Source organism: Pipra filicauda, unplaced genomic scaffold (genome assembly GCF_003945595.2).
Source record: "Pipra filicauda isolate LSUMZ 115617 unplaced genomic scaffold, ASM394559v2 scaffold548_size709544_pilon, whole genome shotgun sequence".
Lineage (NCBI taxonomy): Eukaryota > Metazoa > Chordata > Aves > Passeriformes > Pipridae > Pipra > Pipra filicauda.
Window position 1 is genome coordinate 63,648 of NW_024104696.1, and position 24,393 is coordinate 88,040.

The following is a 24,393-nucleotide window of genomic DNA, read 5'->3' on the forward strand; positions in this document are numbered from 1 at the left end:
CAACACGCCGCATCGCTGCAACTGAGAGGACCGGCGGACCCCCCGCCCGCGGCAGCCCACGGCCCGGCATCCCCGGCCCCGGCGCCCCTCGACCCGGCATCGCCCGGCCCCGGCGCCCCTCGACCCGCTTCCGCCGCACGGAGCCCCGCTCTGGAAGGGTTGCAGAGTCACCGGGAGGCGGACGGGCCAGGGGAACGCGGGGGCAGCCCGGAGGACACACGGACAGCCCAGAATAGGTCATGGGAACAGCTCGAGGGGACGATGAGGAACAGCCCACGGGGGAGATGGGGACAGCTCGGGGGTACGATGGGGGCACGGGGACAGCCCCGGGGGGGCGGGGAGGTGCGGACAGTCCCGGGAGAACACTGCACGGCCGAGAGCAGCAGCCGGGACACAGCCCCTCCTTTCCCCCCCGCAGCCCCCGGCCCGGGACCCCCGTTACCTGCGGCCCCTTTAAGAGACCCCGCGGCTCCGCCGGGCGCGCGCAGGCCCCGCCCCTCCCGGCGCTACAAAGTATCCGCGGGCGTGACGTCACGGAAGGCTCTTAAAGGGGCCGCTCAGGCGGGGGGGGGGCTCGGGGCGGGGCTCGGAGCGGGAGCCCCGCCCGGACCCTCTGCCCCGCCCCGCCCCGCCCCGCCCCGCCCCGCCCCGCCCCGCCCCGCCCCGCCCCGCGGCTCTCCGAAACGCAGCATTTCCCCCCGAAAGGTGGGTCCCTGCCCGGACAGGCACGGCACGTCCGGTCCCGTCGGCACCGGTAATCCCACATCTATCAACCCCACGTCCGTTTAACCCAGCAGCCCGTTCCCGGCTCCCACTCGGCCCACCGGGACGCGCAGCCTCCCGCCCCACCATCCCGGCACTCCGGGGGTCTCACCCAGGTCTGCAGCAGTTCCCACTCCCCAGGCAGGCGGGGACCCGCCTGAGCCCTGACAAGGCGCCTGCACCAGAGACCAGCTCCTGCTTATGTTGAAAGAGTTTGTTTTTAAAAATAAAATGTTTCGGTCTGAGAGCATCTCCGTTAAAAACCGCACGGGAGGGGAAAGTCAAGGGGCACCGGCTGCACTCGGGCATTGCCATCAGAGCCAGCTTTGGCTCCAGCCTGGGCGATTGGATTGCTGCGGAGGTGCAGCAGTGCCGGGTGTGCCGGGTGTGCCAGCTCCCAGCCCTGCCCTGCAGCCAACACCATCATCTCAGAATCTTGGTCCCAACGACTTCTGCAAAAAAGGCATTTCCAGCATCTAGAGATTACATGAGAGTGCAAACACGCGTGCACACATTCACTGACTCACACACTCAATCCCGAGGCCCCACAGTGCCCTGGGCTCCCCCCACACCACGTCCCACCGACCCCAGCCCCTCTCCTCCATGGGGCTGAGCCAGGTCCTGCCAGCACAGCAACGAGCGGCAGCACTGGGTGCAGCACAGAGAGCTGCCCCCCACTCCTTGCTGAGGGATCCGGGGGTGTTGCAGGGGCACATGGTGGGCGCTGGGTGTGTGAGAGGTGACACTGTCCACTCCCCGGTGCTGGAGCATCCACCGCCTTCCCGCTGCCCTGGGACCTGGGGGCTCCCATGGGAACTGGCCAGGCTCCTCTCTAGAAACAGGGTCTTTATTTCCTTGCTCGGAAAAATAGATTAATTTCCAAAGTTAAAAAAGAGTTTAAAAAGAAGGAATGACGGAAGTGAAGGCTGGAATGTGGCTGGCAGTGTGGCTGTACACGAGATGGTGCGGACGGGGCTGGTGCCGTCCCGCTCAGTAGCTCTCCTCCTCCTCACAGTAGTAGTGGTACCCAGGGGGGTCCCCGCCCAGGTCACCGGCAGCGTTGGCCACCTCGCCCTGGCTGCCCTGTGGGCAGTACTTGGGGTCATAGATCTGGCGGCCGAGGCCAAAGACCTGCCCGCTCTGGTTGGCGCCCTGGTTGGAGCCCATCTGCAGTGACATGGAGGAGTTGTCGCACTTCTCTGTCCCCATCTTGGCATCGTAGATGTGTCTCCTGGTGCCGGGAGCTGTCATGCCCACCTGGGAGGGAAAACAGGATGGAGCAGGGCTCAGCTGTGGTCCCCCCACACCCTCCCAGCCCAGCACAGGCGCTCACCTGGCTGGCACACTTGTTGGTGCCCATCTGCAGGCTGATGGTGGAGTGGTCCATGGGCGGCAGGATCTGGTTCTTGGGGTCGTAGAGGTGCCTCCGGGTGCCGTAGGCCGTCATGCCGGACTGGCTGGCGCACTTGTTCGTGCCCATCTGACAAAGGGGTCTGGTGAGGAGCATGTGCTGCCCCACACATGCCCCTTCTCCCCTCTCCCCATCGCCCCCAGCCCAGGGGGCACAGCCAGAATTCCCCAACCCACCCCAGGCTCACGGCCACTGAGTGCCGGACATGGAGCCACGATGGTCCCAGATCCCAAGAACACCTGAGGCACCTCGAGCCTCAGGTTCTTCCAGCTGTGCTTGGAGCCATGACAGTGCTGAGGATTTGACAGAACTGGGCACCCCTCTCCCAGTCCCCCACCCCTGGGACTCCACAGGACAACCCACCTGCAGCCCAATCACACACTGCCCAGCCTTCATCTTGGCCTCATCAAAATTCCTCTGCTGCTTCTCTGAGTACTTCACACCGATGTCCACTCCGCTCTGCAGCCCCTTCGTCTTGGCCTGCCAGGAGTGGTGGTGAGGAGGGAGGGGGGTCCCAGTCCCCCCATCCTCTTCCTGGACAGGGGGAGCCACGGGGTCCCACGGGCACCACCCCAGGCTGGGGGTCCCCGCAGGACAGTGCCCCTTCCCAAGCTGCTCGTCCCCCTGTGCTCACCATTCCCGCCAGCGCCAGCAGTGACACCTGCACCTGGGTCAGGTTCCCGCTCTCAAAAAGGTCGTTGGCTTCGAAGAGGTCCACGGGGTTCATGCCGTAGCTGGCCATGGCCTTGATGAAGTTGGAGAGGTTCTCGAGCTGCAGGGAGGGGGAGAGGGATGAGCCCCGGTGGGTGACCGCAGAGGGACAGTGGGTGGGTGGCAGCAGGGCTGCACTTACCTGGTGCCAGTTCTGAGCTGAGCGGTTGATCTTCCTCACCGAGTTGGGCTGCAGCTTGTTCATGAGCCTGGAGGGAGGCAGGGGGATGTGGGGCTGCAGGGCATGGGCCCCTTTCAGGAGGATCCAGCCCAGGCCTCCCCCATGTGATGCAATTCCTTGCCCAGGTCCCTGTTGGTCCTCAGGGCTCTCCACAGACAGAGACCCTTTGGGGGTGACCCAGCAGGTCCCACTGGTGCAGATCCAGCCCACCCTTTCCACCCCAAAGGCTGGCAGGGGTCCCCTGGAGGGCTGGTGTTCCCCGTCCCCACCCAATCCGGGACTCACTCGCAGAGGATCACCCCGTCCTTCAGCCCCTTCTGGAAATCAGGCCCGATCTGCTGCCCCGTGACGCTCTCGATCCACGTCCGCAGCTCAACCTCCTTCTGCGGGTCATACTTCTGGGCAAGCTGGAGGGGGTGGGTGAGGGCAGCTCAGGCACAGCCCTGTGTGCACCCCAAACCCCTCATGGGAACAGTTCCCCCCTCCCCAGGATGGGAATGGGGACAGGAGGATGATGCTGCCATCAGACACGGCAGCTTCTGAACCATTCCAAAAGGATGAGGAGGAACTGCCTGTGGGGGCCAGGGAGAAGTGCCCCCTCCACGGGTCTGTCCCTCCCTGTCCCCTGGAGCCTGCGGGAGCCCAGCTCCAATCCCCAGGGGTCTGGCCACGAGCTGCTCTCCCTTCCGGCAAAGCCCAACAGCCGCCGCAGATTCCTGGTCACCGCGGCTATGCCAGGAATGTGGACGCCTCCTCCCAAATGGAGACCAGCTGCCAGGGCCGGCAGCATCTCCGCCATCGGCATCTTGCCTCGGCCCTGGCCCATGAGGCAAGAGAAAGGCATCCTGTCCTGAGGTGGAAAGAGCCTGGAAGCCCCGAGTGCTGTCCTGCCCCGGCCCCGTCCCTCCGATGCTCAGCCAGCACCCAGAGGTGGCCTCAGGGCACCCACCGACCTCTCGCCCATCCAGTCCTCTCCTGCTCCCGTTATGTGGGGGGGCCATGAGTCCCCTCCTCCTGGACAAGGGGAGACACTGGAATGGACACAGTCCAGCCCTGCTGTGTGGTGGGGAGATGCTCTGGCCTCAAAGGGGAACTTGACTGATGCAGGACCTTGGGTCACACACCACGTGTGTCCCGGCCAGGGGGATTCCACAGTCCCACCAGATGATTTTCTGGAGCACGGGCAGCTGCAGACAGTTCTTCCCTCCCCATGGCCAATGTGAGGGTTTCCCAGGGCACAGGAGCAGGCAGAGGGGACCAGCCCCAGAGAGATCCCACCACGGTCCACTTTGCAAGGGATTGCACAGACTGGGAGCACGGCGCTGGTTTAACTGGTTCCCAGTTGGTGATGTCACCTCCAGCAGACACACTGGGGCAGTCAGACTGGCTCATGTCTTGCTGAATCAACCCAAAGCACCAAGAGCACATGGTGGGGAGGCTCCAGCGCGTGTCATCCGTTCAGCGCCAGGGCAGCCCAGCCCCAGGCAGGCCGGGGCCCGTCCGCTCCTTATGAAACGTAAATCCCCTGCAAGGATGGGTAAGGAGCCACAGCCACCACATCCCTGCAGCCACAAGCCCACCACCACTTGGCCCTCCTTCTGCCTGCCCTGGCCCCATCCAGGCAGCTCCTGTGTCCCCGGGCAGCACAGGCCACCAGCCCTGGGGTGACCACAGCTCAGTCTCTGCTCGCCCGGGGTTGGGCACAGCCCAGCACCTCGGCCACTGCTGGTGCCACCTACAGCCTGGGGCAGCTGTGTCCCCCCGGGGCAGCTGTGTCCCCCCGGCCCAGCAGGACCCCTGTGAACTGTCGAGGAGGCAGGAGGGTGCTGGCAGCTGCCTGCACCCCGCGGCACACAGCTCCCTCCTCGGGGTGCAAACAGACCGCCCAGAGGCTCCCGTTCCCCTTTTCCCTTCCGGTCCCGGGCAGAGTCACCGGGGTCACCAGCCCCATTCCCAGCGAAGGCCGCGGAGCATCCGCGGGGGATGTGCAACTGTGGGGAAGCAGAAAGTGAAGCTCCGTGGAGCTGGCCCCGAGCCGCGGGGTTTGCCGGGAGCAATAGCGGCCACTGCACGGGAGAGGCAGCCGGTGCCCGGGACCTCTCCCAGCCCCGGTCCCCCCAAGACACTTCCCCGGGACCCTGCCAGCAGGTTCAGGGTACCGCGAGACCGGGAGCCCAGCTCTGGCATCCCCACCCCTCAGAGACCCCGGTACATCGGGACCCTCAGTTCCGCATTCTCTCGGGAACCCCCGGCTCTCCATCCTCGCGGGAACCCCCGACTTCTCCACTCTCCGTCCCCGGTGGCACCGGGCCCCCTCCAGCTCCGCATTCCAGGGGCGCACCAGGACCCTCTGGTTCTCCAGAACCCCGGGATGAAACCGGGACCCCCAGCGGCACCGGGATGCCCGGCTCTCCCAGACCTCCAGGAGCACCGGCAGCCGCAGCGCCTGCAGGCCCCGGTAATCCCCAGCCCCCGACTTGCCCCCATCCGGTGGTCCCGGTCCCCCCGGTTCCCGCCGAGGCTCACCCGGTTCTTGACCTCGGCGGAGAGGCCGTAGGACGGGCCCTTGTTGAACTGGGAGCTGCTCATGGCGGGGCGCGGAGCCGGTACCGGAGCGGGGCACGGGCAGCGGAGCCGGTACCGGAGCGGGGCCGGGCGGGGCGGGGGCGGGGCCGGGCCCGGCCCCCCCGCGCTGATTGGACGGGGCCGAAATGCCCAAATAAGGGCAGGAGCGGCCGGATCGTGGTGTGGCTCCGAACCCCAACACTGGGACCCGGGGGGACCCCGGGAGAACCGGGGGGCGCCAGGGGGCATCGGGAGCCCGGGGAAGGCCGAGACCGGGGCTGGAGCCGTCCCGGGCACACGGGTCCACCCACGCACCCACCCACGGGCACACCCACGCACCCACGGGCACACCCACGCACCCACGGGCACACGCGTGTGCATCGCCTTACACACTCGCGTGCACGGGTGTGCGCGCCCCGACCCCGGGCACGCGTTGTGCACACACACACACACACACGCAACCCCGACCCGCGGGCGCTCCCCTGCACACGCACACTCGGTCACTCACGCACACACTCACGCGCGCACCTCTCTGCCCGCACCCACGGTCACGCGCGCACGCGGGGCACACGAACGCGTTCCTCCGCCCCCGCACCCCCCGCGCCTCCACCCACCCACCCGCGCCGCAGTCCCGCTCCCCTCGCCCCGACCCCCCCGTGCCCGTGTCCCCCCCGGGGTCGGCAGGTGGCCCACGCGAGACGGACCGGCCAGGACCGCGGGGGGGTCCCGGGAAAAAGCGGAGTGTCTTTCCCGTCTCGCGGGGCCGGCAGTCGGCCAGGGCAGCCCATGGGCAGCGGCCGGGGGTCCCCACGCAGCACTCGGAGGGGGCCCGTCCCATCCTGTCCCTCTCCAGGGGTTTATTGGCCGCCTCTCCTGTTTTCCCGTTGTGGGGTCCCATTGCCCCGCGGGTGGGGGAGTCACGGGGGCGAGGGGCAAGGCAGTGACTCCGGGGGGCCGGTCCCGGCACCGCCACCGAGCCCACGAAGGGGCAGAGCCGGGAGCGTCCCACGGGTGGGAGCCCAGAGCCCCCCATCCCATTCACCCCCACACCCGGGGCCTCCAGCGGGATGGACAGAGGGACACCTCCAAACAGGGTAAACCTCCCAGTGGGTGGGGGTCCCACAGGGGCCAGCACCGGTCCCGCAGAGTGGGGCTCAGCCCCCACCCCTCTCTAAGCCCTGGGCTGCAGCACTGAAACCCCCCAAAGCCCCCAACGAGCCCACCCTCCCCAGGAGTGCCGGCGTCCACCTGCCCCTCCACGACCCCGCAGGGCAGCCAGGGTGCCCCTGCCCCCGGCCTCGCGCCTGGGTGCGCGTTCGGCTTTTCCTGTTTCAGGTCGGGCTGCGAAGCCGATGAGGAAACGAGGCGGCGTCACACGCGCCCTCCTGACACTGCGCCCCGCGAATGTGGCCGGCGCCGTGAGCAGCCGGCACGGCCGCCGGGCCAAACGAGGGGCTGAGGGCAGCGGCTCGGCCCCCGGGAACCATGTTCTCCCGGAAGAAACGGGAGCTCATTAAAACCCCCTCCATCTCCAAGAAGAGCCGGGCGGGAAGCCCCGTCCCACAGACCCCGCCGGTGAGTGTCCCCCGGTGTCTCTGGCAGGGCGGGGGCCATGGGTCCCTGGGGGTTTTGGGGCAACAGCACCCACAGAGCTGCTGGGAAGAGCCACAGAGTGGCAATGGGGACCTGGATACGTCCAGGAGGTCTGCGAGGAGGAGAAAGAAGACGAGGAAGGACCCAGCTCACTGGGCTGGGGGGACATTTTGCCCCAGATGAGGGGGACAGAGCAGCCGCCGAGGGAGGCGGAAGGGTTGGAAGGGACAGGGAGGAAATGCGGGGCTGTGTGCGAGGGTTTGGGGAGGACAGAGAGATTCCCAAACCTCCCTGGGGACACCGGGCTCAGGCAGCTCAGCTCTGCCATGTATTTATTTATTGACGTGCGGACCCCCCGGTGCCGGAGGGGCCGGGAGGAAGCGCCTCACCTCCGTGGGGCCGGACGGCGGCCGGGGCTCCCCGTGGCACCCCGTGGCACCCCGTGGCACCCCGTGGCACCCCGCACCGCCCCGCACCGCCCGCACCGCGCCTGCGCCCCAGCCCGGGTGCGTGGGGCGAGACGGGGCTGGCACGATGCGGCCGTCGGGGCTCCGGAGCCCACCCGCGGCTCCTTAGCGGGGGGCAGCCGCCCCCGCCCCCGTCCCGACCCCCCGGAGAGGGGCCTATGGGTGGCGGCCGGCGGGATGCTCGGCCGGGCCGCGGGCAGGAACAGCTACAGCCCCTGGGCGGCGGCGGGCAGAGCCCACCCGCCCCAGCGCTCCCTGGACTCGCTGCCCTGCGCGCCCGCCGTGCGACTGACGGTACGGCCGGGGCACCCCGGGGGGAGGGCCGGGGGGTACCGGGGCCGCTGCACCCCGGGGGGAACGGGGACAGGGCCGGGCTGGCCCCAGGCGTTTTGGGGTGGGGCCCTTTGGGTGCCCTTGCAGCCCCGTGGTGGTCTGGCCCCCCCGTGGGGCTGAGCTCCCCTCTGCCCTCGCCCACGGAAGCCTCGTGCTCTCGGCACTCCGTGTCTGCCAAAGACGCTTCCGGCAGCGCCCGGCCCGGGATGCTGAGACCCCGCACACTCGTGTCACACCTGGGTGCCTGGGGGTCCCTGATAGAAGCTGCTGAGTGGGCTGGGGGCTGCAGGGTCCCCTCCCCGTGCTCACAGACCCTTGCTGGGTGCGTGATCCCCAAGCCATGCACGGTCCTGGACAGTGCTGGTACCAACCCCTCCCTCGGGGTAATATTGCCCCTGGAAACTGGGGGCTTCCTCCATCTGTAAAATACTTACCAAACCCCCAACAGTGGCCTGGGAGGTGTCCCTGTCCCTGCCCCCTCCCCCAGCATGGGACCAGCTGAAAAAGAGGAAGGGACGTGTGGGCTGGATCCTGCTGCTGTTTGGCTGTGCTGAGGTCCCCAGTCCACTGGGATGGGCAGTCCCAGGATGGTGGGTGCTGGGGTGGACAAGCAGTGTCACCCACATGATCACTGTGTGCCCCCATGACGAACACAGAGCCAGAGGGACTGGTGGGGGATGGCCAGGCAAGTGCCCAGGCCCTGCCCAGGCCTGGCCCAGACCCTCCCTGCTCTGTCTTTGCCCTGTGGGGTCCCAAGACTGTCTCCAAGGTCCCCAAAGGGGATGCCTGACTGGGGAAACTGAGGCATGGTGCAGCTGCAGGGTCTGGCACCAGCCCCTGAAGACACCACCCCATCCCCCAAGCTGGTGGTGTGGCGAGTCCTGGCTGCTGCCCTCTCCCTGCCCAAGCACGGTCCCCACCACGCTGGCTGTGCCCTCACACTCATCCCCGCTCCCCAGGACCTCTCCCGCAAGGATTGCCTGGAGGCACCAGGCTCCAGCCTGGGGGACCTGCCCGCGGCCAGCGCCAAGCTCAGCACCAGCCCCAGCACCGTGGGCACCCTGAAGCGCCCCACCAGCCTCAGCCGCCATGCCAGTGCCGCCAGCTTCCCCCTGCCCGCGGCCCCCCGCACCATGGCCAAGGGACACAAGACCCCCACGTCCTACAGCCCCATGGAGGGCGGGGAGGGTCCCTTCATCGACCCCGAGGACATCTCCCAGCTGCTGGCGGACGTCGCCCGCTTCGCCGACGCCCTGGAGAAGCTGCGGGACGTGGTGCTGCGCGATGGTGAGTGCCTGGGTGCCCACCCAGTGCCAAACACCCGTGTCACAGCGCTGCAGGGCACCCCAGGGACAGACCCCCCCGTGGGTGGGAGCTCTCTGCTTGGGCCAGAGGCCGCCAGGACCCGCAGGGGGCCGTGAGGCTGCGGGCAGAGGTGGTGGGTGGGTGGTGGGTGAGTGGCTGCCGGAGCTCAGGGCCGGGATAACGCGGCTTCCTGCCGCGAGCTATTTTCATCCGCCCGTTTTCCTGTTTACAGTGCAGCGGTGCCAGCCGCCTGCCAGGGCCCCCTGAGCCCTGCAGGGTGCTGGGCATGGCCCCCCGAGCCCCCAGCCCACCAGGGTGGCCGTCAGGACGGGGCTGGGTGGTCTGTGGGCCCACGAGCGCCTGTCCCTGCCCAAGGGGGCACAGGAGATGCGTCGATCCCATGGCGTAGGGGGCACATGACACTGTTCTCAGCCCTGGTTTTGCAGAAACCCCTTCCAGACCCCGAGCTGGGGGCTGGGTTGGGCAGGGGGCTTTGCCTGGCTGGGCAGTGAGTGCCAGTCCCCCATCCCAGCACCTCCCTGCACAAGGCTCCTCACCCCCTAACCAGGCTGCCAGTGCCCAGCCCTGTCCCGTGCTGACCAGGCCAGACCCTCAGGCTGGCAGCTGGAGCCCATGGAGGGAGGGGACAGTCCTGGGGAAGGACCTGCAGGATGCAGTGAGCCAGGCTGGCATGATGGCAGGACAGACCTGCCACATCCCTCCCATCTGGGAGCGTCCATCCGGGAGGAGGGAGGGAAGGAAACGAGGAGGAAATTCCCAAACTGCTTTCAAGGGGAAAAGTTACTACTGCGGAAAAAACGCCTCAAAGGTTGGGCTTCCCCCCCGCCACCACCGGGCTGGGCAGGAGACACACGGCCAGGGCTGTGGGGAGGTGCTGGACAGGCCATGCCTGGCTCGGGAAGCCCCAAGGCCAAAGGGAGGGGCTGCATGGTCTGGGAGATGGCAGGACCCTGCCTGGCATGTGGCTGGGAGGTAAATGGGACAGGGACGTGGGACAGGATCACAGGACAGGGATGCAGGGCAGGGACACGGGGCAGGGACACAGGACAGGGACACAGGGCTCAGCCCCCTCTCTTGCAGACCCCAAGGAGCCCCAGCGGCCGCTGGCCCACGAGTGCTTGGGCGAAACCCTGCGCATCCTGCGCCAGGTCATCAACAAGTACCCCCTGCTCAACACCCTGGAGACCCTGACAGCTGCTGGGACCCTCATCTCCAAAGTCAAGGGTGAGACAGGGGCTGGGAGCTCTGTCCCACTCCCCTCTTGCCCCGTGTCAGGGTGCGGGGCTGGGGAGCCCATGGGGGGGTTTGCCAGGAGCGGAGCTGCCCCATGGGCTGGCAGAGAAGGCAAAAGCATCAGCTGCTTCTTGCCGTGGTGCAGCTTTAAGGACGATATAGTGTCAGAAATGACAGATCCTGCCTGGGGGTTTCCAGGCACGGCCACAGGAAAAACACTGAAATAATTAGATCCTGCTCCTGGCAGCCCCTCGTGTTTACAGAGCGGGGTCTGGGAGGCCAGGCCCTGGCTGGGCACCACCTCCCTCTGCTGTCATCCACGGGGAGGGGGTGACTGCACCGACCACAGCACCACCTCCTGCGTCAGCCGCCGCTTCCTGGACACCCAACAGCAACCGCAGGGGACAGGAAGGCTCACGGGGGGTGGCGAGAGGGCTGCTGGGGGCTGGCCCCACGTGGGGACGGGAGGGAGTGCACTGGGGGCAGACCCCAGCCCCTCACTGCAACGGGGGGCTCAGTTCCCCCCGAGGAGCAGACCCAGGGGCTGCCCAGGAGCCCTCCCTGGCTGCTGCTTACCCGTGCCGTGGGTGTCTGCTGAGCACTGTCTGCGCCGGTTCCCTCTGCCACCGGCGGTTCCTCTTTTGGCCAAGAGCCCTCCTGGAGGAGTCCATCCTGCTCAGAGCAGGGTCTGGAGGAGCCATGAGGCAGGGAAGGCAGTGGAACAGGTCCAGCAGTGCTTTTCCAGCAGCCCTGAGTAACGGGAATAAACAGAAACATGAGCCAAGGGATGCTGGCAGGGAAGTCAGTCCTGGGAGAAAGCGGGGGGATGCTGTGTTGGAGGAATCCATCATCCATAGGGATGATCCTCCCCACTGCTCCCTCAGCTTGCCCCAGCCCCACCCCAGCCCCACAGCTCCCCTGATACCACCGTGAGCCAGCGGGTCCTTCTGCTGAGAGAGGGACAGGTACACAGTGACAGGGCTCCCACATTTCCTCTTCTCCAGGGTTCCACTATGAATCCAACAACGAGGCGGACAAGCGGGAGTTCGAGAAGGCCGTGGAGACCATCGCTGTGTCCTTCAGCAGCACGTAAGGGATTGTGGGCAGCTGCCTCCACAGCCGGTCCGTGGGTGCTGCTGGGTGACAGCCCGTGTCACTGTCCCTGTGCTGTCTCCTCTCCCCACAGGGTGTCCGAGTTCCTCATGGGGGAGGTGGACAGCAGCACCCTCCTCTCCATCCCTCCCAGCGACCAGAACCAGGTGAGCCATGGGGCTCTGGCTGCTCCCCCAGCTCTGATGGGAGCCCAGAGCAGGGTGTTTCTCCAGAGACATTCCCATGAGCTCCTGGGCACAGCCTGGGCACAGCCTGGGCACAGCCTGGGCACAGCCTGGGCACAGCCAACTTCCAGCAACAGCTGAAAGGCTCCGGCAGCTCCGGGTTCCAGCCTCCCCTCCATCTGCTTGGCTGACCAGCCCCTTTTCTTTCCAAATCCTCAAAGAGTATGGAGAGCCTCTACGGGGGGATCCCAGGGCCTGGAGGAGACAGTGTGCCTGTGGGCGTGGAGAGCTACAACGCGGGTAAGCAGGACGAGGGTGGGTGCAGGGTTTGGGGTGGGGGGGCCTGGCTGAGCAGGAACCGGCGCCTTCCCTGTCGTCGCTGTGATCCTGAGCCACACTTGGCTCCTCGGCTGGGAAGAGGCAGCAGAGCTGTGGCACCGGGGTCGGCAGGACCGGCACAGCACGGGGCGGGCTCGGAGCTGGGGAGGTTTGCACTGGAAGCTCACGGGGTCTCCCCTGCAGCCCGTCCTGCGGCCGAGGAAGTGGACGTGATGCTGCAGCGCTGCGAGGGGGGGGTGGACGCTGCACTCCAGTACGCCAAAACCATCTCCAAGTACATGAAGGACCTGATCTCGTACCTGGAGAAAAGGACCACGCTGGGTGAGCAGGGGGATGGCGGGTGGGTCCCTCTGGAGCAGGGCTGAGCCCCGGGGCAGGTCGAGGTCCCTACAGGAGTCTGGGGGGAGACCAACACTGCCAGGGAAGTGGGAACTTCACTCTTCAAGTTCCTGATTTATCTTTCAAAAGAAGATTGGGTTCCTCCAGGGAATTCCCAGTGTCTCGTGTGCCTTTTCACTTCCAAACTTTTTCTTCCAGAGATGGAGTTTGCTAAAGGGCTCCAGAAAATGGCAAACAGCTGCAAGCAAACCATGAGCCAGGAGGTAAGTCCCCATGTCCCTAAAGCCCCCAGAGCTGGGCTGGATTGAGAGTCAGCAGCCCTGAGGAGCCCATCCCACATGCCCCAGCTCCAGAGCCCAGGAGAACATGCAGGCAGCTCTCCAGAGCTCTGCCTGGAAAAATTCAGGATGAGGCTTTTACCAGCAGCCACCAGCCCCATCACACCTCTGACTCTTCCTCCCCAAAGGACGTGACTCCTTGGGCAGGTGCTGGGGCTCAGGGTGGTGTGTTTTCCCATTTCCCAGACCAACATGCCTTTCCTGTCCATCTACCTGCTGGCCCTGGAGCAGGACATGGAGCATGGGACGTCGGTTCTGCAGGCAGCCAACACCCTGCAGCACCAAACCTTCCTCCAGGTGAGGGGTTGAAGGGTCCTCCCGGGGCTGGTGGTCCTGGCATTGCAGAGGTGGCTCTTCCTTAGCTCAGTCCAGAGGGAACCTGCGTCTGGCACTTCCCAGGCTGCAGATTTTCATCCCTGGCACAAACCAGTGCCTGTGACCTGGCCATGCTGGCAGCAACAGTGACCAGCACAGGGCACTTCTCCTTGCAAAGCCTTGGCAAGGGCAGAGCAGAGCACTCAGCTCAGGGCATCACGGGGCTGTTCCTCCCAATCCAGCCGCTGATGGTGAGACGCCTCGAGCACGAGAAGCGGAGGAAGGAGATCAAGGAGCAGTGGCACCGGGCACAGAGGAAACTGGTGAGTGACTGGGTTTGTGTCGCAGCCTGGAGCACCCCGGGCACGTGCCCCTCTAAGGATGCTGGACCCCCTGCCCCCCTCTGGCAGTGTCGGGTGCTTGGGTGCCTCTGCTGTGCTGGGGGACCCCGGGCAGCCCACGGGAGCTGGTGACTCCCTGGCTGGGTTCCGTCCTCACCCGGGTCACGGCTCACCCTGGCAGCAAGAGGCCGAGGGGAACCTGCGCAAGGCCAAGCAGACGTACATGCAGCGCAGCGAGGAGCACGACAAGGCCAAGTACGTGGCGGTGAAAGCGGAGGAGGAGCAGCAGAACACGACCAGCAGCATCACCACCAAAACCCTGGACAAGAAGAGGCGGCTGGAAGAGGAGGCCAAGAACAAGGTAAGAAGGTGACAGCTCTGGAGGCGCCTCCTTGCTCCTGCTGTCCCTGCACAGGAGCCGCCCTGAACCACGTGGAGTGACCTGAGCTCCCCTGGATCCTTGAGCATGGCATGGGAGTGCCCGGAGGAACATGGTCCGAGGGGCTGTTCTCTGTGTTCTCCTCACCTCTGAGCTGTCCTCATCTCTCCCTCTCCCGACTCCAGGCAGAGGAGGCCATGGCCACGTATCGCACCTGCGTGGCCGATGCCAACACACAGAAGCAGGAGCTGGAGGACACCAAGGTGAACTCGCTGCGGCAGATCCACGAGGTGATCAAACAGAGCGACCAGGTCATCAAGTCGGTGAGTGGGGCTGGACTGGGGTGTCCCCAGGGCAGGAGGTGGATGTGCTCTGCTCCGGAGGGTTCGGAGTGGCCTCCCAGCAGAGCCATCAGGGGCCCAGGTGGGTGCAGAGCTCCGCTCTCCCTCGTGCTCAGAAAAACCGAGGCTCAAGGCTGCAGAACAAGTGCTGCTCCGTGCTCCTGATTGCCCACCTGACCTGGAGCCCCTGGTTCCTCTGCTCCTGATCGCCCACCTAACCTGGAGCGTCTTTTCCCTCTCCTGCTGTACCTCAGCTCACAGGGCTCACGCCGGTCTCTCTCCACGTCTCTTTTAGGCCACCATCTCCTTCTACCAGACCATGCACATGCAGACGGCGCCGCTGCCCGTGAACTTCCAGACGCTGTGTGAGAGCAGCAAGCTGTACGACCCGGGCCAGCAGTACGCGTCCCACGTGCGGCAGCTGCAGCGCGGGGACGAGCCCGACGTGCAGTACGACTTCGAGCCCTACGTGTCTCACAACGCCTGGTGAGGGGGGACAGGGGAGCCATCCCCGGGCAATGCTCCAGCTCGGCCGCGTCCCCCGCGCCATCTCCCGCTCCCGTGGCTGCCCACGCGCTCCTGCAGGAGCCAGGGTGCTTTCAGCATTCCTGAAGGCAGCTCCTGCTGGGAATGCTGGAGTTGGACCAGCTCGGAATTCCCCTCACGTCCTTCGGTGGATGAGACGGGCTGTCGAGTATTTAAGAGAGAACTCTGCATCCCAAGACTGGTGGAGGGCAGCCGTGGATAAGGTTTCCGAGTGTCCTTCCTTCCTTCCCATCCACGTTCCCTTTTCCCCTCCAGGTCCCCCTTTTCTCGGACACGGAAGGGCAGCTTCAACGCCAGCGAGTTCCCCACGAGTGCCGAGGGGGCCGGGGCCGGCTCTGAAGGAGGGGCAGGAGCCAAGGAGGCTCCGAGTGGGGCCGAGGCGGCCGAGCGGAGAGGTGAGCCTGGAGCAGCAGGACGGGCCGGGAGCCTCCCAGGCGGAATTCCCTGAAGGACACTAAACCAGATCTGTGGCGCTTCGCTCCCTAAGAGACCATCATCCATCTGCCCATCCCCTTTTCCTTGCTGGGTGTCACTGGAGGCACCAAACCCCAGCGGCCCCTTCACCAGCAGCTTCCCCCAGACATCCCAGTTTCTCCCAGCATCCACACTGTTCTCCCACTGTTCCCTCCCGAACACAGACAGCAATCCCAATGGACCGTGTGTTCTCTCTGCAGGTGGGAGGGGACACCAGGTCCATAAATCCTGGCCAACCACTGTTGCTGATGCTGAAAGCAGCCTGGATTCCAGTGCAGGTAGATACGGGAACAGCTCAGGAGCCCCTCCCAGTACAGCCAGTCTAAATCCAGAGCACTCCAGTTAGGCTGGACCAACCCTTGTTTACCTGTTGGTGAATGGCTGTGCTGATCCCAATCTCTGATGGGATGGGATGAGTTTTCAGAGGAGAAGCAGCTTTGCCACTGATTCACCAGTTTGTGGTTTTCCTTGGACAGGTGAATTCAGCCACAAGCTCCAGCGGCTCTCGTCCAACGGCACCGTGTCCTCCAGTGAGGAGCTGGAGGAGAAGGATGAGACCACCACCCCCTTTGAGCAGAGTAGGTGACAGTGTGGGAGGTGACAGTGCTGCTGCTGCACCACCCCTCCAGCAGGAGTCCCTGAGGGCCGCTTTTCCCAAATCCAGTAGTTCCAGAGGCAAACCCACCAGTTGCTGGGGATTCCTGACGGTGTTCCTGGTGGCACTGCCTTTCCCAAGGGATGAGCCCTGCTCAGACCAGGGACAGTGACCGCCCTGCTCAAGCTGTGCCTGACCTCACATTTCCTTTTGCTCTGCCCACAGGCATCAATGGGATCAGCCCGGAGCTGGCAGCTCCCACGGGGCCCTTCCGGAACGTTGGCTTGTCCAAGGCTGCCCAGACCCATCGGCTGAGGAAGCTCCGTGCCCCTTCCAAGTGTCGGGAGTGCAACAGCTACGTGTACTTCCAGGGAGCTGAGTGTGAGGAGGTGAGCTGGGAGAAGTGGGAAGAGAGCTGGGGGTGGAGCCCACCTGAGCCCAGCTCTGACCATGTTCAGGAGGCCATTCCTCCTCTGGGGAGGGTTCCAGGTGCTTTCCATTGGTCCTGCAGTATCTCCAAAGCATTTTTCCTGGCTCCCAGCATGCTCTGAGTGATGCCTGGTGTTTCTCTGTAGCTGCCCTCCCACCTCCACATCTTCCCCTCTCTCTCCTAGTGCTACCTGGCCTGCCACAAGAAGTGCCTGGAGACCTTGGCCATCCAGTGTGGGCACAAGAAGCTCCAAGGGAAGCTGCAGCTCTTTGGGCAGGACTTCACAGAGGCATCTCGGGGCAGCCCGGACGGGATCCCCTTCATTGTCAAGAAGTGCATTTTGGAGATCGAGAAGCGGGCTCTGAAAACCAAGGTGAGTCACACTCTCCTCTCTCCTCCTCCTCCTCAGCTGGCTCAGCCCTTGGAAAGATCCCCTGGAAAACCAACGGGCTCAGTTTTGGATTTCTGCAGGGCAGGGAGCCAGGGAGTTCATCCCAGGGATGAACTTGGCCCAAATACCCCAAACTCTGCCCGTGGAAATTCAGCTTTCCTGCCTCCTGCTCTCCTGTGAAGCAGGAATGGCTGAGCTGGAAAAGAGATATCCCAGAATGACTTCCTGGAGGGATTTCCCACCTCAAAAGGAGAGGGTGGGAGCACAGGGCTCACTGTCCCATGCAAACATGAAGAGGAACATCTCCCCTCGCCTCAGCTCCACTTTTCTCTCTTTCCCAGGGCATCTATCGAGTTAACGGCGTCAAGACCCGCGTGGAGAAGCTCTGCCAGGCCTTTGAGAATGGGAAGGAGCTGGTGGAGCTGTCCCAGGCCTCCCCCCACGACATCAGCAACGTCCTGAAGCTCTACCTGAGACAGGTAAGGTGCTGCTGGTACCTCCTGCGGTGGGAGGGACGGGAGGTGGCAGAGGAACCAACCTGGCAGCAGGAATTCCACACAAGGCAGGCTCCATAACCAGGGGGGGGTGCAGAGGGGCCCCTCCCAGCAGGATCAGGTTGGCTGTGGAGTTGGGGCCACAGTGACCCCCCAGCTCAGCCCCCACTGAGTCAGAGCCGGGAACAGCAACTGCAGCACGAACCCTCCGCCCTGCAGCTGGGAACTGGGCACCCCAAAAGGGGAAGGGAGCCAGCAAAGGTCACCCTGCACAGGCTGAGTCACGGCCCCCTGGGCTGGGCTCTGCCCCTGGGGCTGCCCTGGGCCGGGCTCAGGGGGGTCTCTGCCCCTCGGGTCCCCCATGGCAGTCCTGCCCCAGGCACCCCCTCCCTGCACCCAAACTGTCGGTGCAAACAGCATCACCCACATCCTCCCACAGTCACCACAAGGCAGGGGAAGCTGCTTCTCCCTCTCAGGCAGCCGGGGATTAACTCTTTTTGTGCTGCCTTTCTCTGTTACATCGGGGGGGAGCCACGTCCCTGGGCTCCTGCACACCAGGAGCAAAGGTTCTGATTTGCCTCTGTGGTTTCTCCAAAGACAAGTGGAGTGGAACAAGAGGGGTAACTCAGTCCTGAGCCCTGACCTGCTGCCTCGCTGCAGACAAATGGGTTAAAGTCCCTCTGTAAAGGGCTGGCTGGAGGGAACCACCTCTGCTGTGAGGCAGCCTGTCCCCAGAACATCCGTTTAAACCACCCTGAAAACATCACCAGCCATGTGGAACACCCAGCAGTCAACAGCAGCTCCGGCTGCTTCACACAAACTTCAAAGCAGAGCTTCCCCCACCACAGCCCCGCCTTCACCCCAGGCTGTGCCCTTCGCATCCTGTGCCCTTCACATCCTGCCTTTCCCACCCAAAACAACCCATCCCTGTCCTCTTCCCAGCCACCTTCTGTCCGCTGGGGAACCTGCTGCTGGGCCCACCCCACCCAGAGCTTTTCCAGGCAAAAAAAGGGAATCACTGCACCTCGACCCAGCAAGGAGCAGCCACAGGTGGATCAAAGGCTGCTTTTGGCTTGAACTTCACAAGTGCTCCTTGGCCAGGACTAATGAGGCTGGATTGACACGCTCCAGGAGATGGATAAATAAACATCACCTGGGGGTAGAGGGTTTGCAGCACTGGGAGTCACAGACTCGTGGAATCCTGGAATGGAAGGGATGATAAAGCTCCTCTCGTTCCACCTCCTGCCCATGGGGGCACTTGAGGGATGTTTCCTCACCGAAAGGCCCCAGGTGTCCCCAGCTCAGCAGCTCAGGACAGGTCTGGGTCTGGCAGAGGTGGGAGCTCCTGGGACCATCTCCCCTCTTCTCTCTGCAGCTGCCAGAGCCCCTGATGCCCTTCCGGCTGTACAACCAGCTGATGGGGCTGGCCAAGGAGAGCCTGCAGGGCGGGGAGGCCAAGGGCCGGGGCGGGAGGGGCGGCCCCGAGCTGGTGGACAGAGGAGCCGACACCGACCGGGTGGTGCTGAGCCTGGTGCTGAAGCTGAGGGAGCTGCTGAAGGAGCTTCCCTACGAGAACATGGCCACGCTCCAGTACCTCCTGCAGCACCTGAGGAGGTGAGAGGGGCAGGGACAGAGCCCCTGTGGGTGCTGGGAACCTTCCCTTTCTTCCCTGGGGCAGGGAGGTGTGTGCAGCTTCCTGGGGAAGCAACTGCAGCTGCTTCTCTCCCTCTCATGAGGCTCATGTGCTCCAGCCCAGCACTTCCCCCAGCCCTGCCCAGCCACCCTTCTCCCTCCTTGCTATCACAAGTTCCTCCTCCTCCTCCTCCTCCCCAGGATCATGGAAGTGGAACAGGACAACAAGATGACCTCAGGCAACCTGGGCATCGTCTTTGGGCCAACACTGATGCGTCCCAGGCCCACGGACGCCACGATTTCCTTGTCCTCACTGGTGGATTATCCCCACCAAGCTCGTATCATCGAGGCCCTCATCATCTTCTACCCCACCATCTTCGAGCACAAGGAGGTGGCGGCGCTGGCCGAGCCCGGCAGGCGCAGCTCAGGCGCCACAGAGGAGGTAGGAATCTCGGGAGGGGACATTCCACGATGTCCTCTGGAGCCAAGCGAATGAGAACTCCTCTCCTCCGTGCCCTCACCACCATCCCTCTCCCTCCCAGCCCACGGCTGCCCCCAGCACTGTCCCCTACCTGGACCTGCCTTCGGAGAAGGGGAGTTTGGCTTTCAGCGCCGACTCACTCGCAGGTCAGTGAAGGGCACGGGGGGCTCCTGGTGGGTGCGGGTCCCTCGGGAGGCACGGGGGTCACACAGCCCCTTCCCCTGCCCCGGGGACCCCGGGTTGGCTGCACGAAGCTCCTGCGGGTGCCGGGCGGGAGCGTGGACGAGGCTCCTCCGTCCCGCAGAGTCCGGCGACCGCTCCGTGGACTCTGACTCGGAGCTGGAGGACGCTGGGGAGCCACGGACCCACCTGAGCAAACAGGGCAGCGAGACCAGCACGGACGAGGCTCAGTTCTGCGACGAGGGGAGCGAGGGGCCGCGGAGCCGCAGCTGCAGCGCGGGCCAGTCGGACACCGAGGGCTCCGGGCCCCGCTGCTGCAGCCCCGGGGACGAGCAGAGCGACGCGGAGGAGCCCCCCGAGAGCCGCGTCCCTGCTGCCCCCAGGGACAGCACGAGCCAGCACAGCACCCCTGGGGGTGCCAGGGGCCGTGAGCTGCAGCCCCGGCTCATCTGAGCCACCAGACAGAACCACTGTGGGCACTGGGACGGGCAAAGGGGCAAATCCCAGAGACTGCCCAGACACAGAAACCTGGGAGGTGGAGGGGTGGGAGGGATGCTCAGAGCTGCAGGGGCCAGGGGGGTTTGGTGTGTCAGCTGCAGGCGAGTCCTGGCTGGTTCCTGGCTGGAGCTTTCACACAAACCCCCTGAGCCCCCTGGCAGGGGAACGGGGGCACAGCCTGCCAGGACCTGGCTCAGCCCGGCAGCCGTGAAGCACCAGCTCCAGGAGACAGGGGCAGACCCTCCTTGTGTGCTTGTTGAGGACTGGGAAGGAACCCAGGGCTGTGCTGTGCCATCTGCCAGGTCTGGGGATGTTCCTCACTGGCACTGACTGTACCTGGCACCTGGAGCCCAGGATGGATTTCCTGCCCCAAAGCCACCAGGGCTCCCCTGGTACCAGCTGACGGCGTCTGTGTTGCTGCTTGGATCGATGGGCATTTGGATCAATGGGCATTTCTCTCCCTGGCAGGAGCCACGCCAAGAGCAGCCGCAGGCTGTGGTCGGGCTCGGTGGCAGGTTGGCCTGGCTGCAGGGTCCTGAGCACTGCTGAGCTCTCAGGGCGTTGGTTTTACAGTCATTTGGTCTCCAAAGAGCTGCAAGTCCAGGACCAACCCTCTGCTCTTGGAGCTGGGCATGGAGCAGGTCCCCATGGAGAGGTGCTTCTTCCTCCTTTCTCAAGGCCACCACATCCCAAATCCATCCCCAGCCCTGGCCAGTATAATCTTGAGCTTCCTTTTCTGTAAAGAGATGAATCAACCCTTCAACACGACTCCACTACCTCTGCTGGCAAAAGGACTAAAGCCAAAGTGGGTATTTTTTTAAAGCTACGAGACTTTTCTGCACTGAGGCACAGAGAGACAAGTAGATTTTTAGCTGGGAATGAGCTGAGAGCCATCTCCTCCCGTTGCCCTGCCTGTGGGACACAGGGGTGGTGCTGGGGTGTCTCAGGCACCTCAGTACTGCAGGTGATGGACGGGAGGTCTGAGCCCCCCGGGGCTGATGGAGACACATCTCAGCAAAGGTACAGAACCCCAGGTGAACTCACAGGGAACTGGTTTGGGACTGAGCCAGGGAAGAGCCGGAGACCCCCCCGGGAGCTGTTGCTGCCCCGCAGCTCTTCCACAGGACGGTTGGGATTTTCCAGCAGGCCATTCCCAGGGCACAGGGGGGGCTGGGAGTGCTGCTGCCACGGCGGTACCGTGTGTGTGTGTGAGGGTGGGTGAGGATGATGAGGGTGGGTGTGAGTGAGGGAAGGGCGAAGGCTGCGCTTGAGCTTCCAGGGCCACAGCTCCCTCCTGGCTGTGTCCCCTCGGTGTCTGTCCTGCTGCTGCTCAGCACTGTCACGTCCTCGCTGGGGTCACATGGACATGCTTCCAAAAAACCAATAAAATCCGTGTGTTCCAACCCCTGTTTGTCCTGGAGATCAGAGTCTTCCAGATTCCCCTGGCTGTGGGAGGCCAAGCACTGCAAACACAAATGTTCTGGCAGGAAAACTGATGTTTAAAACCCCTCAGAGACCTGGGATGGATTAAAACAAGCGTGACTAGGGGTGATGAGCGACTCTCCATTGTGGGATCCAAACACCACGGTCCCAAACCAGGGCCAGAGGGCAGGAGATCAGGGAAGGAACAAGCTAAGTCTGAACTGCAGCATCCAAAGGGCCCAGGGCAGCAGGTGAGAGCTCTGCAGGGCTCAGCCACGATGCAGAGTCCCAGCAGGAAGAGAATCCAAACATAATGAAAAATATGGGTCTCAAGGCCTTGCCCCAGGGAGATGCTGAGTAACACCAGAGCACTGAGGGTACAAACCTTTATTACAAACCAGAGCCCATAAAACAGGGAAGCAAAGGCCTTTCCCACTCACTTCAGGACTCCACGGCTGAGTCCTGGATGGGACTGAGGGGTTACAGCGAAGTCCAAGCTGGAAAACGAGGAGGGAGGCCCAGTGCCAGGACTGCAGAGAGGCAGCAGGGGAAGAGGATTTCCTTGGCCATCTCTGGAAGGGCAGGAAGCTCCGAGTGCCTGTAAACTGCTGGTGGGAGGGGAGACTGGGAGGTGTCACACAACTCCTCACACCCTGAAGAGAGAGAACTGGGGATGTGGATGACCTCCCCCCTCAGCCAAGCCCACCGAGCACACAGAGGGCACAGGACCCTGAGATGAGCTCAGGGGCTCAGAGCACGGTGCTAATAATGCCACAGCCGTGGGTTTGATCCCTGTATGGCCCATTCACCTAAGAGCTGGACTCCATGACCCTTGTGGGTCCCTTCCAGCTCACAACCTTGTGATTCTGTGAGCAGGTGGCAGGGGAGCCTCCTCTGCTCTGCCCTAACAGCTCCCTCCACAAGCCACTCAAAGCTCTGAGACATTTCCTTGGAAGCAGCTGCCTCACATTGACCCTGGAATACCCCGTCCAGCCCCCAGCACTGCCCAGAGCCCCCCCAGCCCTGGGGTTCCCTGGGCCTTACCCACGCTGGGGTTACTGCACCAGCCTGTAGGTGATGTACCGTCCTGCTGTCTCGCTGGGCCTGATGATCTTCACCACCTGCAGGGCCCCCAGAGCTCAGGACAGGGACACCCCTCCCTGCTCCCAGAGCTCTGAAACACCACCAAGGACCATCCTCTCCCTGGCACAGGGAGCTGCTGGCCCAGCCTGTTCCTCTCACCTGGCCGCGCTTTATCCCAAAGTACCGGGCCACGGGGTCCCCAGCCTGGATCCTGGGCAGCTGGTTCTCCCTCAGTTTGCTGTGCTGGGAGTCAAGGAGGAGCTCTGGATACGCTCATGGAACAGAAAAGAACCGTGGCAGGAATGGGGGGTTCAGCCCAAGGTTTCATCACACCTGAGTAGGAGGGAGGGACATGCACAGGGAACCAGAGGACCATCAAAGGACCATTAAAGGGCCATCAAAGGATACTATCGGGCCAGTAGCTCTGTCACCTCCTCCTTGGTCATGACAACGTGCTCTGGGACCAGCTGCAAACACAGGAGAGGCCGAGATGAGCCAGGGACAGGGACCAGCCCCTCACAGGGCTGGAGACAACCCCCCACCCCACTCACCTCGTGCTCAGTGATGTTGATCAGAAGCTCCTGCTGCAGGAACTGCTCCAGGATGTATTTGGGAGCCATGTCCACCAGGGACTGGAAGGGAAAGGCCAGTCAGAGGGAGCTGGGACAGCCCTGGCAGTGCCCAGAGCCACACCCGGGGTCAGCCTGTGCTCACATGGACACAGCCAGGCTGGGAATGAGCACATGGATCTCCTGGCCCCTGGAAAATACCCCCTTTTCCTTCCCCCACTTCTCAGCTGCTCATGGGCCCTCGGCTGTGCTGCTGCCACCAGGACCAGCTGCTCTGGGTAAAGACACTTTGAGGCTGAGGAAGAGCCTGTGCCAAAGCACAACAGGCTTTAGTGAAAGCCTTTCCCTGTAAGGGAATGCTGGGCTTTTATTCACCTAAAACAGCGCTGAGAAGGAGACAGGGAAAGCCTCCAGCGCCCACCAGAACTTTGCGAGTGGGACACGGCCCCGTCCCCACGCACCTGCTTGGCCGAGGGGGTCATTCCCTGCTGCACCACGATCAGGGCCCGGGTGATGTTCTCCTCCTGCATGCGCTGGCAGTACATCTTGATCGTCTTGATCCCCACCTTGGGCTCCTCTGCGGAAGGAGCCACACCCGGGGTCACCGAGAGCCCCAAAGCCCCTCCCCGCCAGGGCCCCGCCCGGGCCGCGCCGCTCACCGGGGAAGAAGACGAACATCTGGTCGGTGGGGTCGTCGTTGTGAGCCACCAGCACGGTCAGGTCGGTGCGGCGGGGGCGGCCCTCGCTGGGCTTGTCCCCGAACTGCGCCTTGAACTCCTCCAGCGTCTGGTCCAGCTCGTCCTGGGTCACCAGGTACCCGCGGTCGTGGCAGAGCTGCGGGAGCAGCGCCGGGCTCAGGGCTCTGCCGCCGCCCCCGCGCCGGTCCCGTCCCCGGCCCGTCCCGCCCCTCGGCTCCCGCCGCCCCCGGACCTGCATGATGGTCTTGCGGATCTTCCACAGCCGGTACGTCTCCTCCTCGTCGTCCATGCTGCCCGCTCAGGCCCCCGCGGGCTGCCCGCGCTGCCGCCTGCCCCGCGCGCACACAGGCGGCGCCTGGGCGGTCATGGGGGCCTCGGCCGCGGCGCCTTCTGGGAGATGTGGTCCGCCACGGGCCGCCCCCACCGCGGGGACCGGGGGTACCGGGGAGAACGGGAGTATCTCCGCCGCCGGTGGGGCGGGTCCCTGGATCTCTACGGCCCGGCCCGGGAGGGAGGGAGGGAACGGCCGGCCGCGGGGCGGAGCGGGGCGGGGGGGGGCGCGGCCCGCAGCATCTGACACACCCCCGCCCCGCAGCATCTGACACACCCCCGCCCCGCGTGGTCTCGCCCGATAAGCACCCCCACGGCC

At 64.5% G+C, this 24,393-nt stretch overlaps 3 protein-coding genes across 5 annotated transcripts; 1 reads left to right on the top strand and 2 right to left on the bottom strand.

Moving 5' to 3' along the window:
- Nucleotides 1–961: 961 nt before the first annotated feature.
- Nucleotides 962–11,421, bottom strand: CNN2 (calponin 2). Of its 2 annotated transcripts, none has more exons than XM_039387258.1 (7): nucleotides 11,159–11,421; nucleotides 3,351–3,472; nucleotides 3,027–3,093; nucleotides 2,808–2,945; nucleotides 2,537–2,653; nucleotides 2,096–2,242; nucleotides 962–2,019 (listed from the first exon to the last, which is right to left on the bottom strand). In XM_039387258.1, exons 1-7 carry the CDS (start codon nucleotides 11,357–11,359, stop codon nucleotides 1,753–1,755), a joined length of 1,059 nt encoding a protein of 352 aa, XP_039243192.1. In that variant the 5' UTR covers nucleotides 11,360–11,421; the 3' UTR covers nucleotides 962–1,752. The 2 variants fall into 2 exon arrangements, with proteins under 2 accessions (XP_039243192.1, XP_027571649.1); XM_027715848.2 differs by lacking the exon at nucleotides 11,159–11,421 and adding an exon at nucleotides 5,592–5,750.
- ARHGAP45 (Rho GTPase activating protein 45) lies at nucleotides 7,771–20,006 on the top strand. The gene is made up of 23 exons (XM_027715833.2): nucleotides 7,771–7,984; nucleotides 8,983–9,310; nucleotides 10,430–10,573; nucleotides 11,587–11,671; nucleotides 11,769–11,841; nucleotides 12,081–12,159; nucleotides 12,382–12,519; nucleotides 12,736–12,800; nucleotides 13,062–13,172; nucleotides 13,433–13,513; nucleotides 13,713–13,892; nucleotides 14,096–14,233; nucleotides 14,547–14,737; nucleotides 15,053–15,192; nucleotides 15,472–15,549; nucleotides 15,748–15,849; nucleotides 16,092–16,255; nucleotides 16,481–16,669; nucleotides 17,029–17,166; nucleotides 18,557–18,795; nucleotides 19,015–19,255; nucleotides 19,356–19,440; nucleotides 19,599–20,006. Exons 1-23 carry the CDS (start codon nucleotides 7,868–7,870, stop codon nucleotides 19,925–19,927), a joined length of 3,435 nt encoding a protein of 1,144 aa, XP_027571634.2. The 5' UTR covers nucleotides 7,771–7,867; the 3' UTR covers nucleotides 19,928–20,006.
- A 1,757-nt stretch (nucleotides 20,007–21,763) lies between these two features.
- On the bottom strand, nucleotides 21,764–24,144 carry POLR2E (RNA polymerase II, I and III subunit E). 2 transcript variants are annotated; one of them, XM_027715835.2, is made up of 8 exons: nucleotides 23,977–24,136; nucleotides 23,706–23,880; nucleotides 23,508–23,623; nucleotides 23,029–23,109; nucleotides 22,886–22,944; nucleotides 22,637–22,715; nucleotides 22,439–22,515; nucleotides 21,764–22,047 (listed from the first exon to the last, which is right to left on the bottom strand). In XM_027715835.2, the coding sequence occupies exons 1-7, from the start codon at nucleotides 24,031–24,033 to the stop codon at nucleotides 22,450–22,452; spliced, it is 633 nt and encodes a 210-aa protein (XP_027571636.1). In that variant the 5' UTR covers nucleotides 24,034–24,136; the 3' UTR covers nucleotides 21,764–22,047; nucleotides 22,439–22,449. The 2 variants fall into 2 exon arrangements, with proteins under 2 accessions (XP_027571636.1, XP_039243185.1); XM_039387251.1 differs by having other exon boundaries at nucleotides 22,886–23,109; nucleotides 23,977–24,144.
- Nucleotides 24,145–24,393: the final 249 nt, after the last annotated feature.